The sequence below is a fragment of the Lepisma saccharinum genome, chromosome 11 (assembly GCF_977018435.1).
Source record: "Lepisma saccharinum chromosome 11, izLepSacc3.1, whole genome shotgun sequence".
Taxonomy (NCBI): domain Eukaryota; kingdom Metazoa; phylum Arthropoda; class Insecta; order Zygentoma; family Lepismatidae; genus Lepisma; species Lepisma saccharinum.
Genome location: NC_139239.1, coordinates 17,667,069 through 17,685,580, shown reverse-complemented (window position 1 = coordinate 17,685,580; position 18,512 = coordinate 17,667,069). Strand labels below are relative to the sequence as shown.

The following is an 18,512-nucleotide window of genomic DNA, read 5'->3' as shown; positions in this document are numbered from 1 at the left end:
TCAGTCAATCTCACTTCCACGTAGTACACTCTGGACTCCATTTTTGCACGCAAACGAGGTTCTTCTTCTGAGCATACAGCCAGTTTGATCCTCTGTATGGTTGTGTGTAGTGCTGTTTTGTCCTTATGAGCTGAATGCCACTTTACAGCCTCAGCTATTAACCTGGGTAAGGAGATCTTAGTCCTCAGAGACACGTGTTGAATTTAGTTACAGTGAGGGACCTGATCCTGTGTAATGTAGAAAGAGCAAATAGCTTAAGTGCTGACGAAACCACAATTGTCATTCCAATCAATCAAAACGAACTGTTATGTACAATTATGAAGTCGAGGCGTGGCTGTATATGAGAAACAAACAGTACGTCACATAAAGGAGCAGAATGGAAAGAAAACTTATGAATTAGGTGAAATCCTCAAAGACAATTAACAAAGATAGGGCAGAAGAAATTTTATGAAAGAGTACAGTTCAATTCATTAAATGTTTCATACTTTTCAGAAAAATCGTCCAGCTTTAATTAATGATGAACCCGAAAATTCACAATGAGCCCGAATCTTTTGCACCAAACTAATGACTGAATCAGAAGAATAGGTTTGAAAGAAATTCAAGAATTCTAAGCATGAAGTTCCCGTCACGCCGACAAAAATGGAAATGGATGTGATGAAAAAAAAACGAGTACGACTAATCACAGATTTCGGCCCCGCATTGAAGTTTAATGGGTCATGATCTGTAAAGAAGAAGGGGAAAACTTTCTGCTCATTAAAGAATTTCCTGTGCATGCTTTCGAGAAAGGAAACTAATTGAACCTAAATTTAAAAGACTGAAGATTGATTATCGAAAACTACCCAGATGGTAATACAGTTAATCTTTGCTCAACGAAGCAGCTAAAATTCAGTGGCAGGTTAGCTTAGTTTCTAAAAATTACACGAATTTACAGCTAGTCAGGTACAAGATTGTCTCGCTACCTGTGTTCCATATAAAATTACGAATTTTCACTTTTACAAAGAGCACGCAAATTCAATTCTAACACGAGTAGGTATGCAAGCCTAATGCTAACGAAAGTGTTTTGACACCATCTATTGTGATTCGAGCTTCTACAGTGCTGCTGTGAATAACTCATTTAGTCTCACTGTTGCCATTTAGGGGCATTTGGAAAACAACTTTCTAAAAAAAATATTATGCAAGTAGGAAACTTTGCACTTTGCCACACTGCTAGGAACAAGCTTTTTTCCAAAGCGGAGGCTTCAAATTGTGGCACAAATTGGATAATAGCGTTGTTTACAATTATATCACGCCAAATACCTTTAAAAAACTAGAATATACGACAAAAAGAAGTCGACAATAACTCTTCAAACCACATTTTAATTTGTGTGTGTGCGGGGGATATTAAAATGTAACTCTACATGGGGATGAAACTGGGATTTCTCTTTGGGCAGCATTTTGTTCTGTGAAAATACATCAGACTAAGTAAGAATATTAATCGCATTTCTGTCGTTTTAGTTTACGCACGAGAAGTTAGAACACAATGAAGCAAATGTTCTGACTGGAACTCACACTCAGTCTGCTGCGAGACCGCTATTAAAGTGGGAAGTCATCGAAGGTTCGGATGTTGGTGTTTTAGGAGCAGAAAGTGAAAATATTACTTCACACTGGGCTGGCTCATCGTCATTGGTGCACAAAATTTTTGTGTTAGCTTATCAACGAAGAGTAAAACAACAATGCTATATCCTGAATATAGTAGAAACCGAGGCTACATAGAAAAGTATACGTAATTCACAACACAAAAAAAGCAAATATTTCCTGAAATGATCGTTTCTGTACACGATGCTGTGTGTTGAATTGGGAATTATTTGGTAAGTGCATACCTTTCTATTCTGGTATGCGTGCATAACTACACCTCGTGCTTGCTCGATTGATTTGCATTATTTTACTTCAATTCTTTCTGCCACTTTTGAGTATTGGGAAGATGACGATGAAAGGTGATAACATGAAATGGATGCAGGGACAGACAATATGGAGAGGACACAAAATATGTCCCACAGAGGATTATGCTGCTGAGAGTCCAGACGCCAGAGCCTCGTTAATCTGCTAAATGCAGACCAGAGTGTACTACGTACAAGAGAGGTACACATTTGGACGTCTTCGTGAAAGAGTCAACTCTTACACTCTAACTACACCACCTTATGCATCAGTTACGACATCGAACTACTACAAACCAATTTACCCTAACCCCCTTCCTCTCCGATGGAGGAACCAGAGTGAACTGTGTTTCATGAAGTCTCTAGACACAAGTTGAACTCTGTAATGCCTACTCTTCGGCCACCGTTACACGTGAGGGTAATCTATCCCAATTAAGGGAAGTGGGGAATTTACCGAACCGCCATTAGCAGGAGAGTGGTACTCACCTCGGGACCCAAACGGGACTGTGATTCTCTTCCGGTACCTCTTCCGCAGGGGGCGACTTTATAGGCAGCGTCTTGGTCCTCTGGAGTGTCAGGCGAATGTCCTTGATGGCAGCTTCTACGGACTCCGGTGGCTCGCTGCGATGAGGTTGTGGAGCAGGGGGCGGAGGGGTTTCTTGTGGTCCCACTGCAAATGGACAAAATAAAGCATTGTATTTACATTGCATCTACAAACAAGAAGAACTAGTGCTCTCGTTACAAACAAAGTGACCTCAGTGTTCATCCATTTCGCAATATATTAAACGATAAAAATGCATCCCTGTTTGTGACGTGATGTCGAATTTTACACATTGGCATTAACTGTATAAAGCAATGGTTCTCAACCTTCGCTATGCCGCGGCCCGGTAAATTCTTTTCTTTTCCTTTATGCCAATGCCAAGACCCCAACAATTTTACTCGTAAATACCTGTCTAATGTTTTAAACTTCATACATTAATTAATATGTGCCCTTCAAATTAAATATTAATAAATATTCAAAATCATAAAGAGTGATAGTTCGACTATATTTAGGCTTGTTGACAAAAATACATGAAAATTGCTACGCAAACTAAAGTGACAAAATTCAGGAGAACCTCTCGCGGCCCAATGGTTGATAAGCACTGGTATAAAGGGAATAACACCCCCCGTCGAGATTAGGTTAAAGAAGCAGAAAATTGACGAAAGTTCTTTTAAAAATACAAATACGATTTTATAGTCGCTTAATATTTGGAAAAAACAAACAAACAAGGTCACTGACAGAATAGAAGTGTCACTCGTAGCGCATATGAAAATAATATTACGAGAAATAAGTACATAGCAATTGGAAAAGGCGATAATTGAATTCCGTTTGTGTTGCGAGAACTGTGGTAATAAATTTAAGGCACACAATATAGCTTTTATGTGTAAAGCATATTATGTGGAACGTCACAATGTGTGCTTTAGTTATTTAGCATCACTTGGCTAGTTCACTCTATGAATCGCGACGATGAGGAATGAGGATGCATAATTTAACGAAACAAGCAATATTTCTTAATATGCACTTTTTAAAAACTTATTTCGAGAATAAATAAAGATAAAAATAAAGATCAGCATGCTGAAAACTGGAAATAAACTAACTCCGTGGAGCAACATTTCTCTGAGAGCCAGGGACTGCCAAGCGGGATTTTCATTAGGTGAAGAGTGGTCAGTACGTCGAGTACCATCGCCGCTGTTTTCTGGCATTCCTGACTGGAACCCGCTACAGACCAAGAAGGGTCTCAATTGTTCTCACGATGCTGAGTGAACACCGACATTTTGGAGGCTTCTACCGGGAATCGAGCCAAAGACCGCTCGCACCCAAGGAGAGAGCTCTAACCAGTTGGCCACGTGGGAGCGTGAGAATTGAAAATACTGACACGAAAACAGTTTCACGCAACTGTATGTGCAAACTTACGTTGTCTCCTATTCGCAGTATTTCTTTTGTGACGCTCGTGCTCATATTATCTTTATTCATGTCGAAGATATATTTTGGGCATCAAAAGCAAAATTCTGGACAAAAAAAAATGACGTTTATAATAGGGCTGAGTCGATACCACTTTGAATTGATACCCATGCCGATAGTGGTTGAGTTTTCCACTCCAACGATACGCATCAATTTGTTTTAAAAATTTCATCACAATACAAAAATACCTGTTAATCACAAAATATAGTTTTTCACTTAATATTGACACAAAATCATTGGAAACTGAGAATTTCGCATAACTTCCACGATAACTAATCTCGCAAAAGTGTCGTGCGCAATTTTGTGGACCACGTGAACGATCAACATGCCGCAAAAGTATAGGCCGATTTGGGTCTCTTAGGTTTACTGTATAGTTTCACTGAAATTAGTTACATCTCAGCCCTCACACTTCAAATCATTCATTTCCCCAATAATAGAATACTGCTCTCCCGTCTGGTCCATGATGTGTTCCACTCAGCTCTCTAGAATCGATTCTGTCCTTCCCTTTTTCCTGGCTATAGTTCGTTACAGGGTTCCCCCATTACGCAATTTTTCAGCACCGCATCTCCTGTCCTACCTACACTTACAGACTCCCTATCAGCGCCCTCTTCAGGCATCTTTACAAAATTGTCAATGACAAAATCCGTTGCAACACGCTCCGCCTGGAATTCCACTTTCGAGTGGCTACGCGCACAACACGTAATGCAAATCTATTTTACACACAAAAGTATAGATTGGAAATTCAAAAAAAGATCGCTCTCCCACAGACTTCCCACTCAATATAACCACCTGCCATCAAGTGCTGATGTATTTTCCACAGAGTACGGCTTTCGGTCAACCATCAGAACATATGTTGCTAAATAACATTTAATTGTGCTATCTTGACTTATCCTTCGTGTTATTTTGTTATTTTTGTTCTTTTCATTGTTGGTGATTTCAGTGTAAAATGGCTTTCCGATCCCGATACCACTGGTATCCAACCGATACATCGATATCGTCTAAGCCCTAGTTTATAATGGTTAGGATATGAAGGATGGATATCGGAGGATTGGATGCCTGAAAGAATATTAACACAAAAACGTTAACGAAAGAAAAAAAGAAGGAAGGAAGACTAAGGATGGATAACGTGTTTAAGAATTTCAAGCTGGAGGCTGGAGAAACAAATAAAAATCAGAAGAATCTGTGGATGGAGCAAGGCTCAATGAAAAGTGTTTAGAAAGTCCACAGTTATGATCGAATTAGTGCGTCCTCGATTTTTAATTCTATGCGTTTGTACTGATCGAGTTATTCCATTTACAAAGAATGTTGGAAAAGGTTAGTGAAAGAGCAATGCTGGAAGTGATGAGGATAAGAAACATAAATTGGCCGACACACTGACTAAGAAGGAATGCCTTCTTGAAGACACACTGGAAGAAATGATGAACGGGGAAAGGATCTGGGAGGAGACGAAGATATCAGATGATACAAGATCGATCGTAAAGTCTGGAGTTTGCAGTGTAAAATCTGCACATTAGGTACAGAATGATGGATGAATGAAAATGAGGCGACCTCCGTGTCGGAGCGGTTAGTACCGCGCGGAACGACGTCAGGGGTCCCGGATTCGAATCCCGGTCTGAACCTAAGTATTCTTTGTGAGTATCCCTTGATCAATTTCATAGTACCCGATTAGCCAAAAGTTTCAGAAAAGCGACGCTAAATAACAAAAAAAAAACAAAGAATGAAAATTAATATTCAGTTGCGGTGAATAAGTAGGTATACAGTTACACGCTATATCCAAGCGTGACCCCACCCCCTCCTGTATGTAGAGTATACATACACAAAGAGAGAGAAATCATAAGGGGGCATCAATACGGATTTCCCTGGAAAAACTCAGATTCCTTCTGGCAGAAAACAGTTACACAATAATAAAATAGTTACTAACGATGGTAATAGCCATTTTATTATTATACCATTGAAAATTACAAATACCTTTTAAAAGCGTTGACATTTGAGAGAAACGAAATTCATTCAAGAAAAGCATCCAAAAAAGAAAGATATTTTTCGCCGAATAGTGTAATCCACCCGCCTTCATCCCAGTATGCCTCGTGAAAAAAAGTGAAGGTTGCATAACATAAGTAACATCAGCTACGGTGATCCTGTATCGGTTAAATTCCAGCAGTTGTTTGCAAACTACAATATACTCAAAATAACTTCCAAGACATCAGCAGCCGCAATGAGATGTCAACCGGGGATGGAAAACCGTCTGGACAGTTTGGAAGAACGCTGGCAAAACCCTTATTCGATGGTAAAGCACCACTGGAAAGGGTCATTTGACGAGCCCCGATGTCATAAGAGATATTCACTTTTATGGGAATAGGCACAAATGGAGCGACCGTGTTCAAAGGAGGCAAGTTAATGACGTCTCTCAGCTCACGCTTGGCAGAATGGGCAGCCATTAAGCGATAACGAAAGCGACGCACGAGGTCTACAAGACGAATGCAAATTCATGTTTTTATTTTTTTAAAGGTCCGTATTTCTGAAATTGTCGTCGCTGCGAGCTTTGCATAGGACGTAACATTTCTTATCTCGAAACATCGAGGTGTCTTGTCTGCTTTTCACATAGATGGCCCCGCCGGTCTCCGTTGCGGAGTGGTTAGCACACCACGCTACGACGCCAAAGATACCGGGTTCGTTTACCGGCCTGGGCATGGGAGCGTCCCTTCATCAATTTCATCATATCATCACTCATTCTCATCTTCGCGATTAGTCAAAAGTGGCAGAAAAGTGAAGTAAAATAAACTAAACCAATCAATCAACAAAGGCGACCAGAGTTCGATCTCTTAAGTAGACAAAACTACTGACAGTAGGCACGTCCTCCCCGATGGCGTGCTAATGAAGTCGTCGCCCTGTAATCAATGGGTTTCGGGTTCGATACCCGGTGTAGGCACATTGTTGGCCAAAAGAGTTGGCAAGTCTGTGCTGGACTGCGTGGCTGCTAGACGTTGTTACTTTACGTGTAACAATATCCCTTTCACATCTCTGTGATAGGAAATGTTCGTGTTATCTATTGTGCTTGTGTGAAAATTAAACATCTGCATCTCATAAGGTGAGTGTCATTGTGCAATCATACCTGCAACCACCAACAGTATCATATTACAAAGGGAACGGAGATACCGCTTCCCGACACACACAGTGATTCGGACCGGACCCCACTTTAAACTGTACATCCAATCCAGATTAGCCTTTTTGTGCATGTAGCGAACTTAAAATCAAAACTCAAGATGGCATGTGCAGAAAATTGAAACGCGTCGTTCCGAGCAACAGTTGATGGTGCATATGGGGCGTAAGTACTGCTAGAACTAACCGAAAGATTAAAAAATGACAATTATGGTAAGTTGCTAAAAAAATCTCTTGCACTGAACTAAAACCCTACTTGGCTCGTCCCTAGCCACGCAGCATAGGAGTATGAATGTATCTCACAGCATTAAAACAACAAAAACTGTCTAACAAAACTATTGCGCTTCCTTCACAGACTGTCTTAACAATACTAATTCGCTTCCTTCAAAGTTTAATATGGAAGGAAAAGTCAAAAATTAAAGTTAGGCCACTTTATTTTCGCATAAGTTAAACAGAACTGGACTTACATTTTATTTTAAAGTAGGATAAGAACCAATGCTCCACCGGGAATCGAACACTTGGCCCTTTGAGCATAAGGTAACGTAATTAATACTGCGCCATCGGCGAGGTCCGTTTGTCTCAAAAGCAACTGATGTTACCAAGAATCGGTTTCTCTCTTGGGCATATCACTGGACCACCTCACAGAAAGGATCAGAGGCGTCATCTCACAAATCGTGCCCACTGCACTAGCAACTGGGAGCGTCGATTTCAACCCTGCATTCAAGTAGATGGTGCACATATTGAGCATATACAGGGTGATGCACAAGTATTGTTCGGAAATTTGTCCATGTCTATTTTAATTAGTTTTTCTCTTGCATCCTAGTGCATTTAAGAAACGAATAATTACGTGTGCTGGGGCAGAGATTGTGAGCAGCTTGGTTGGCATTCTGCTTCAATCCTAGAAGCTCTCGTCGCGTAAAACAAAGAGAATAAACAGTAATGGACAATTTGCTTGGTAATACTTATGCATCCCAATGTACTGCAACTGTAATCATTACATATCAATCATGTATATGTTTTGCTATGAAACCTGTCTTTTATACTTCCTTTATCGGGTGCAGATTCGTCCCCTCGGGTCGGACTATACGTTTTAGTGTCGGGCTTTCGGAGAAGAGGAATTGTGAAAAGTGGATGTGCTATCTCTTACTGCCATGCCACTGTTACTATGACACCACGATGGTCCTGTCAGCGACTATGTAATTTGTCATCACGCTGTACAATTCTTTTGCATTTTGTCTGTCTTTGCTGATAGGATTCGTAGATTAGCACGAAACTCCAACATTTTACCCCTCAGTAGCGTCACGCTGGTTGCCTACATATCAGGCATCACACGCTCCGATGCACCAATCTTTCAGATTCCATCATCTGCACTAGTGCGGTTCCGGAATCTGCCAATGCGCAGTTTTTCTCCCTTCGTCGTTCAGATGCATATGTCCAAAGGCAACCCCGATGATAGATTTGCAACCTTTCGGCTTACTTGAGAGTATGTGCTACAGAAACTGATATGCAAACACAATTGCAATTTCTACAGAAACTGATATGCAAACACAATTGCAATTTCTGACTCAAAAAGCTATATTTATCGTGTGTATCATTTGGTCGCGTGCCTCAAACACTGGATACAGAATAAACGTGACCGCACTTCTAATTAGCTACCTGAAGTTACAAGAGCGGAGTCGCTCATACAGAAGGATGGACACCACGCAGAGGGGGAAAGAATCATTGTCTGATATTGTTATGCGTCAGCGTTTAGCCTATTTGCCAATTAACAACAGAAGTTAGTTCAGTCAGCCAATAATGCCTGAATCACACGAGACTAGATTTCCTCCTTGATTTTCCAGTTGGGATAGATCTGTAGTGCTTCCTCATATGCTAGTTCTCGCCTCACACGATACCCGTTGCCATTCTTGTCGGTATACTTTTGTCTCTACAAGCCACTGTGCAGAGCAGACAAGCTAACACGATGGATGAGCCAATTGAGGAAGGACGTCGTAGGAGAATAGCTACTGCTGTTATTATTTAATTGATCGAAAGATAATATGGAATCAAGGTATATTCAACAAGCTTTAACCCTTAGTACGCCGCGCGGTCTGACGAAAGTAAGCCCAGTGTCGCCGAGGCTTTGAGCGGGAAATTTGAATTCGTATACATAATGGAGAAAAATCGTAATAACTCTGGCACTATGGGACCAATCTACTTCGGATAACTTTTGTTTTGCAGGTAATATCGGTGCATGCAACCATGTAAAATTTGGATGCCCCAACCGCGGGGGGGTTACGGGCGGGGGCTGCATCCCCCGAATTTCAATGAAAAAAGCATGAAAATGTGGAGTTTGCCCCCTCTTCTCCAGCTACTTTGGGGAGAAAACCGGAACTTTTGCTTTTTTTTTTAAGAATGGACCTTCCGCAACAGAATGAAACTTGATTCAAGTTCGTAGGTGCAATACAATTTGAATAATAAGGCAAAACGTAAAACTCTAGCGAATTTTAGCCAATTTGCATATTATTCATAAAATTGTTATAACTGACACTATGGGACCAATCTACTTCGGATAACTTTTGTTTTGCAGGTAATATATTGGTGCATGCAACCATGTAAAATTTGGATGCCCCAACCGCGGGGGGTTACGGGCGGGGGCTGCATCCCTCGAATTTCAATGAAAAAAGCATGAAAATGTGGAGTTTGCCCCCTCTTCTCCAGCTACTTTGGAGAGAAAACCGGAACTTTTGCTTTTTTTTAAAGAATGGACCTTCCGCAACAGAATGAAACTTGATTCATGTTCGTGGATGCAATACAATTTGAATAATAAGGCTAAACGTAAAACTCTAGCGAATTTTAGCCAATTTGCATATTATTCATAAAATTGTTATAACTGACACTATGGGACCAATCTACTTCGGATAACTTTTGTTATTGGAATTTTCGTAAACACGATTGTAAAACATGTTCCCGAACGAACTGTCAGTGTTTCAACCTCAATATACAAATATAAGTGTGGCAAACCCTCGATAATTGTACCTAAAGCTGTTTGTAACATATGTGTTACAGAGGCTACAAGGGACATACTTTTTTGGTAACATATGTGTTACGGGGGCGGACTAAGGGTTAATGAACTCGAATATGTATATTTCCATTCATAAAAAATATTTTGTTCAACTAAATATGTCTAACATTTAATACATTGGTAAAAATAAAGATTTTCATTATCGGCTAATTACATCTGTCGTGTACAAATCTCACTGCTTTGGATAAATTCCTAAATAGTAATGAACACGAATGCACCTCATCTCTGTCTTTTTTTCATCGAGCAGCGGACGAAAATAATCACAAAAAAAGTCAGAGATTATTGGCGGTTCCACAGAATCTGGTAGAGAAACGCAATTCCAATTAGAACACGGTCTAGTCGTAGAAAAACAGCCTAGCAGCCATAATTTCCAGCCAGGTAGCCAGTTCAGCGCAAACTAGAGCATTCCTACTGGAAATCCGGTTCATATGATTCGTCTTTAACAGTGTTTGCCTTGATCAATGCCAATGAGAATAGACGTTAAGACTAAAATATTCACATCTATGATAAAAGCTTGACAGTCACTCAGCGAACACAACAGATCAAAACGTACGACACAACCACAGAGATTCATCCCGGCAGTGGATCCAGGAACCAAAAACCACAACAGAAAGCTACAATGCAGCCTTCAAAAAGGAGGACGGATTCACATGGATCAAAAATGGCAAGATATGCACGATTAGAGAAAAAAAGTCTCGACTACAGGAAGTATCCCCTAACAATGTTACAACATTCGAATTATTTACTGGAAATTCTCACAAACACATGAATTATCAATCTCCTTTATTAGTTCAAGAGATCACAAAAAGTAGAGAAAAACTATGGAATATACCGGGTGTTCCGTTTGAAATGTCAGAAAAATAAACCGTTATCTACAAGAGGTTAATATATCTGTGAGCAGTTTGTTGTAATATAAGCACAAAGGAAGCAAGTTTCGAGTGACTGGAGGATTACTTACTGACTTCGGCTGCGTGGCGGCAGTAGCATGTAATACTCATAATACTCAAAAATTTCGCATACCATACGACATACTGTGTGCGCTGTTGTGACCATGCACATTAGCGCCGCCATGTGGCTGAAGTCTGTAAACCTCCACTCAGTCGAAACTTACATCCTTTCTGCTTATATTACAACAAGCTGCTCGGAGATACGCACATTAACCTCTTGTATATAAAGGTTTACTTTACTGACATCTCGAACGGATCATCCGGTACAGTTACAGCGAAATAGCTGCGAACTTATTTAGAAGAATAAACACAATTTCGACTTTCAGAGATGTAGAATCATTCCTGCTAGACAAGGGTGATTTCCAGAGCTGAAGGCACTGTATGGGGTCATTCCATAAATCAAAACATGAAAAAAAGAGCAATACACCAAAAATAAAGTGAAAAGAGCACACGAAAATAAAAGTGTAAACTATAAATTTAATGCGGCATAGTGTTACAAAATGTGCAGATTCCAGATGTCTCCATATTCATTCACTGACTTCAACCTGCTGCAATTTACTTTAAAACCCGTTCGGCCGTGGTATTCAAACCACTAATGCGACTCTGGGGTGCGCCCGTGACCATTCTGCAATTCTGCCGTTATTGGAAACGCGGCGGAAAGAGGGCGGGGGGGGGGGTTGGACTAGAGAAAAGCCAGGTCTCCTGATGTGTTCGCTTTTGTTTCCTTTCCCATGGACTAAAAGGTGTTGCTCTGGGGCTCATATTGAAGACTGCGAGCTTTTAAATGTAGCGAAGCGATAAAGAAAATCGTACGGCGCTACACAAATGAAAAAGAAGAAAACACTGATTCAGATACGAAGGCGACAAACATTCAAAAGGTAGAGTATGGGACAATTTTCGCCCAAAATCACGAGCGAAGTATTTTCACGAAATATTAATGCAATTATCAAATTTAATTTTAAAATACCAAACCCCTTATCTGTGTTAATGTGTTACGTAAGTTTTGTGTAGTCCTGTACATCCTCCACGTTTAAATCAGTTTCCAGTCTTTTACACACTATTTTTTAACCTTTGGTGTTGTTTTATGCATAAGGATTTTCCATGATTCCAAGGGTGACAGTGACACTCATAAATTTTAAATTAACCAATCGGAAAAAATCCGTCTCTTTGACCCTTTCCCTCACAAATGTTATAATGTGCAATAACGACTTGTACACTTTTGTCATGTACATAGATTGAGCTTGAGACATTCATTCGAAAAGACAATATGTAAAATATTATAAAGTTTTTTTCTTATCAAATGTAAAATGATAACTATAGCCTGTGTAAGATTTTGGTTTCTCTCTCTCTCTGAATGAAAAAAGGTAAAAGCCAATAGATGGCACTGATCGCAGGTTACGTCATTCAGTTTGCCGGTTGGATGTAAGAATCCTAAACCGACACACTCCTCTTCCAGCTGACACACGTTCAACATCACAATCCAACAGGGCACTCGACGTGACGGGAGAGGTCAACAGGGGACTTAGACGAACGTAGTGGTGATGGTTTAATTTCATTTCTTTAGTAGAGAAATAGTTTAATAGTATTTTATTTAATTTGGTAGAGTAGTTCGTAGTATTACATTAATTTGCTTGTTGATCTTTACCGAGTGATCGTCATTACAGACAAGTAGAAAAAGGGGGAAATTTAACAAAGAAATATCCTCTTAGGTAATCAGGTGAACATGGATGAATAATGATACCAATTAAATAGTCAGCGAAAGGAGAGAAAGTCATTATTAGTTAAGGATAACTATTGAAAACTATCTTGATTTATATATTAATGTTATCTTTGAGGTCATAATCGCTAATGACAGTTTATGTATATATAATATTATTGTTCTAATACTAAATTGAAGTTTTGTAAAATAAACTGTCATCCAATCCTATCCAGTGAACTTTATATTCTAGTAATTAAATTACTTGATGTATGGTGTACCACGTACCTATGGGGGTCCAGTATGAAGGTTCATAGCCATCTTTCATCGGTCAATCGGAAGGGTATGTTTAATCCCAATTAAAACAAATAATCTTAAATCCGAACCAGAGCAAGAAAGAAAGGGCTATATAACTCAGTCTTACTTATATTGTCTACCATATAGTTCTTCTATAGATTTATGATATTTTGTTTTCTCAGGGACTCGAACCTTGCGCCTTTGTATTACAGATCAACAATCAACTAAAAACCCTTGTGTCTACTGTTTATTATTTAAGTAGACTCTTGACTGTTTTGTACTACCATGAACAAGACGCCGGTGGGTAATTTCATAACCTTTTTCTCGTCTGGTAAAAAGATCCTAAAAAGGGGGAAATGGGGGAGGGGTGGATAAACAGGAATTTTCTTCGGCACACGCGAAATTTGAACCAGTCAGGGAAAGAAAATTGGGAAAATATTGCAAAATGCACGGAAAATCGTTAGGCGCACGAATACACCAGAAGCAATGTCATTTTTACCCTCTATGAATCATGTAGAGACGAGAGTTGGCAGTCTCAGTTTCGGGTTGTAAATACATGTCTCGTTCTCTCCTCTGATTCTAAATGCTTCGTGATCTTGCTTTCATCTCGATTTATATGGGATGGAAGGGGTCTCTTGCGGAAAACACCAAAATGCCAGCCTCTCTTCCACGCATGGTACACCCTGGACTGCATTTGCAGACTTACGAGGCTCTGGAGTCTGGACTTAGTATAAGCTAATCAATCATCTGTGGGATTTGTGTTGCGTCATGTCCATATGTCTTTGTGATTGTTCATTCACTTATTTCATCTTATCACCACCCTTCATTCTCATCCCCGCGATTAGCCAAAAGTGGACAAAAATTGAGGTAAAATAAATCAAATCATCTCGATTTATGAACATACATCTCGTTTTCGTCTAGATAGGTACGACTTTAATTCTCGAAATATTCAAAATAAGAACAATAGACAGTGTATCATCGCACCGACTTTCGCAACGTACAGAGATAATTAAGGCAAAAGCGTTTTCTGAACAACATTTAAGTTTCGTCCGTTTGACTCCTTGTTTCGACATTAAGAGCCCTTAGAAAATGCCGATCTCCGCGGCGGAATGGTTAACATAGCGCGTTACGACGCCAGGGGTGTCGAGCTCGAATCTCGGCATGGGTGTTCTTTGTGAATGTCCCGATTTCGTATCATCATCACTCACCCTCATCTACGCGATTAACCAAAATTGGTAGAAAAGCAACGTTAAATAACAAAAATCGAATCAAGAAAGAGCGCTATCAAAACGTAATTTCATCCTGCATATACGAAATCACGCGACACAGGCTCACAATTATCACAAATAATTCACTTTGAAAATACTATAAACAAAACATGATATTTCTGAGGACGTTGGACAGTAAATAAAGTATAGTTTGGTTAGGTATTTTTTTAAAATAACCTATACGAAAGTCTCGGACACTAAGCCTAAGTCTGGATCTCCTCTGTTCTGTTCTCGGTCTTATCTCGATTCTTACAAGACTGTCTTCGGACCATCTCTAGTGTCTTTATCGTTCTCTCCAAGTGGATAAGATGATGGAGAATATAGAATTGGTTTCCATTTTCTTATTCTGCCTTCTAAAAAAATATTAAAAAGTTTTGGAGAATACGTAACCTAATGGTACTTTCAAAACATCGAGATCCATCCCAAATATGCCTATTTAAATCTTGTATTTTCTGTGTTCGTGTAGTTTTAATTCTACAAAGCATGGAAACTTACCAATTAATCTTTGTCTTAATCAGTGCTCAGATTTTCAGTGATTGATTGATTTCCTTATATCTGGTGCCGTCGCCTTATAATCAAGGAGTCCCGTGTTCGATACCCGGTGGAGATACATAGTGATTCGGATCTCATTTCAAACTGTAAATCCAGTCGCGATTATTTCTTTTGTGCAGAGAGTGGACTTACAAGAAAAACTCAAGCTCCTTGTACCTTTTATTATTGATTAAGTTGGTGTTTTAAGTCCACTTTATGCTCAGTAAGGCTAATTGTGACTGCACCTACAGTTTAAAGTGGGATCCGAACCACTATGTGCCTCCACCGAGTATCGAACCCGGGACCCCCTTGACGACGATACCACTGCGCCATCGGGAAGCCGCTCCTTGTACCTGGAAGAACTTACTGCGCCATGTTACCTGAATTTTAGTCAATCGCCTAAATTACTTATCAAAATCAGGATAATTCAATGATCTTTAAGGATGACCAATTAAAACACAAGAGTCAAAACAATCGTGCTAATTGGTGGAATGATGTACTAGTTTAAGGACGCAAAATAGTTTCAAGAAATACTACCGGTATTGATGGTGCATTCTCTAGTGTCTACTTTCAAATGGTCGCACAGAATGGAAAGACATCCGTGGCGGAATGATTAGCACAGAGCACTAAGGCGCGAGGGGTTCCGGGTTCGAATCTCGGTATGGGTATGGGTGTTCTTTGAGAGTGTTCGTCATGAATTTCACCAGATCATCACATCCTCGTTTTAGCGATTAGTCAAAAGTGATAGAAAAAAAGGACGCCAAATCAATCAATCGAAAAGAATGGATTCAAGAAATCATTTCATTGATTCCATTTTGTGAAATTTCTTTAAAGAATTCGAAATTCATACCTTAATTGATAAGTTTGTCTTTTCATCATGAACATTTATCTCCTTACATCTTAGCTTTTCCTTATAACCCCACCCCTCCTCCCCCGGAAACGATTGCTTCAGTCTCTCGCTCACTTCCCCCAACGACGAACTCTTCGAGAAGGGGAAATTGCTTAATTTCTGCCACGTCACGAAATGGAAATTCTTGTTTCCTGTTTCTTCGAAATACTAAGTATTCTTTCGAACTCCTACACAACATCTCAAGGAGACCATTAAATGCTATTTTGAGAGGTTACTGGTAACTTTTGATCCACTTTCATCTCCATTCTGAACCGTCAGTGAAAATTCGATACGAGGACTGCTTCATACATCACGTATTCTCACATTTCGTTCACAAATACAGAAATACGAATGAGAACGTTTCTGTCATTTACTTGTAGTGAAGGTAAAATTCGTATTGCCGCCTCGGTGGTCGAGCCAGTTAAATCTACAAAGGTTCTGTGATCGAGATCAATTAAGCGGATGAATGCTCCATTTTATTTATTTCGAACACAACAGGCAAAGGGCTAATTATAGTGTTCTACATTTTCTGCTTCCGCTTTCAAGTTTACATAATATGATGACAAGAGATATTCTGGAAATTGCAGAAATAAAAGTAGACATACATTTTTGATATAACCAAGGAGAAAGTAAAACATGTCAAAGCTATTGTACACAATAGAAAATATAAATACTGAATGATTGGTTTGACTTATTTTAACCCGCATTTCTACCACTTTTGGTTAATCGCGAAGATGTGCATGATGAAATTGACGAAGAACACCCATGCCCAGATCGACATTCGAACCCAGGACCCCTGGCGTCGTAATGCGCTGTGCTAACCACTTCGCCACGGAAGTCGGTTATAGATACTGATACAATGAGTTACACACCTGCCAAAATAAATTTCCTCGCTTTTCCAAGTTTTCTAGGTACTTCTACATGGTTTTTCCCGACCATTCTGTAGCGTTTTAACTATGCTTGCAACATATGTACATATTTTAGTGAAGGCATATGAAAGATTGATTGATTGATTAATATGCTTCATTTTACTTCGCTTCTTGTGCCACTTTTGGCTAATTGGCGAAGATGGGGATGAGTAATGATATGATGAAATTGATGAATGGACCCTCACAAACATCCATGTCGAGGCCAGGATTCGAACCCAGGACCAAGGAATATGAAAGAACTCGCTCTAGTTGCAAGTAGTGCAATATTGTTCTTTTCTGCATATGAACATTTCTTGTTGTTTGAGTTTACAAATACATGAAAAGTTCATTCATCACTGATATTTCATATTCTCCGACTTCTCGAGGTTCCCCTGACATATTGAGGACCGTTTTTGAAATTAGGGTTTATAAATAAATTTAGCATTTTCAGTGCAAATTCAAAACCATTGACATTTCCAATTTTTTTGTAAATTTTTATGGAATTCCCTGACACTTCGATAACCTTTTTAGCGATTGGAACTTAAAGACTTTATAAAAAAATGAAAAATCAATTTTCAGTGTAAATTCAGCACTCATTATGACTTTATAAAGGCTTTTTAATGATTTTATGGAATTCTACAACTTTTTAAGATATATTTTTCCTGCATTTCAGGAAACCTGTGTTGGTTCTGTGTTCCTTCTGTGTTCCATTTAATTTAATCATTGTTCATCCTTGTTTTTTTTCAATCTCAAGAGTTTGCAGTACCACACCTTTACGAAAGCCCTCAGTTGATAAGTACCGCCTGAATAGTTAGTGTAGGGGTAGCACTAGCGCACATTGGGAGTCAGTGTACAAAATTTCACGCGGATGAGTGAACTCGCCGACTGTTTACGTTATTTTATTTGGAGCCGTGCACGTGGTGTGTGGTGATTTCGCGAGGAACCCGAGAAAGGAACAGTTGAGTGTGCATCAAATTTTGTGCAAATCTCTGGAAAAGTGGGATGGAGAGCCTGAGAATGATTACACAGGCGATCGGGGAAGAGAGGTTTCGTACACGGATGTTTGAATGGCATGCTTGGTTCAGGGTCGGGCATCCGTAGAAGAAGAGAAACACACAGGGCGGGCCCTCAGCTGTGCAACGCCCGACATTCGTTCAAAGGCTCGTTTGTGAATATCGACGTCGAAACATTCATCACAGCTGATGTGAGAATTGGTTATGGGTGATACCAACGGATTCTGACTAATGAATTGGGCATGCATCGTGTCAGCGCCAAATTTGTGCCGATGATCCTGACAGCTGATCAGAACCAGCAGCGTGATGAAGTTTGCAAGGACCTTCGTCAGGTTGCCTACGACCATGGAGCCTTCTTGTTTAGGGTTGTTACTGGCGACGAGAGCTGGATTTACAGAAGCAACAATCGCCCAATGAAAGAAGTCTAAATTATGCTGTAGCGAGCGTTCAATAGTTCGCACGGAATACGCTAGATAGCGTGCAGAATTGAGAGCCCTTTGCTCGCCACGACGTCACGAGCAAATAACGCTTGACCGGGAACAACAAGCGTCACACCCCCCGAAGCCCAGTAGTACACGTATAACCGTTATTTGTCTGTGGTATTGACCGTAAAGTGAAAGACACAGTGAAATTAAAACTTAAGTGAACAAAGTCATCATCTCCATGCTACAATGTAGTTTACTCTATCTTACCACTACACAATGATATATGAAAATGAGATTGATGATTGTGGGTTGAAACTAACAGGGTAGGATATTTTACATGTATGTGTCTCCGATTATTGTCATATTAAAATGATATTCGGCTGTGCACGCTCGAGCGTAAAAC

The 18,512-nt window shown here is 39.8% G+C and overlaps 1 protein-coding gene across 7 annotated transcripts in view; it reads right to left on the bottom strand.

Moving 5' to 3' along the window:
* LOC145994656 (uncharacterized) overlaps positions 1 to 18,512 on the bottom strand; it is a 314,233-nt gene that overhangs the window by 161,326 nt on the left and 134,395 nt on the right. For all 7 annotated transcript variants that reach the window (XM_083130764.1, XM_083130767.1, XM_083130768.1 and 4 more), the window contains exon 4: positions 2,400 to 2,583. In XM_083130764.1, the coding sequence (XP_082986890.1) occupies positions 2,400 to 2,583 (184 nt within the window). The remainder of the gene's footprint in view (positions 1 to 2,399; positions 2,584 to 18,512) is intronic.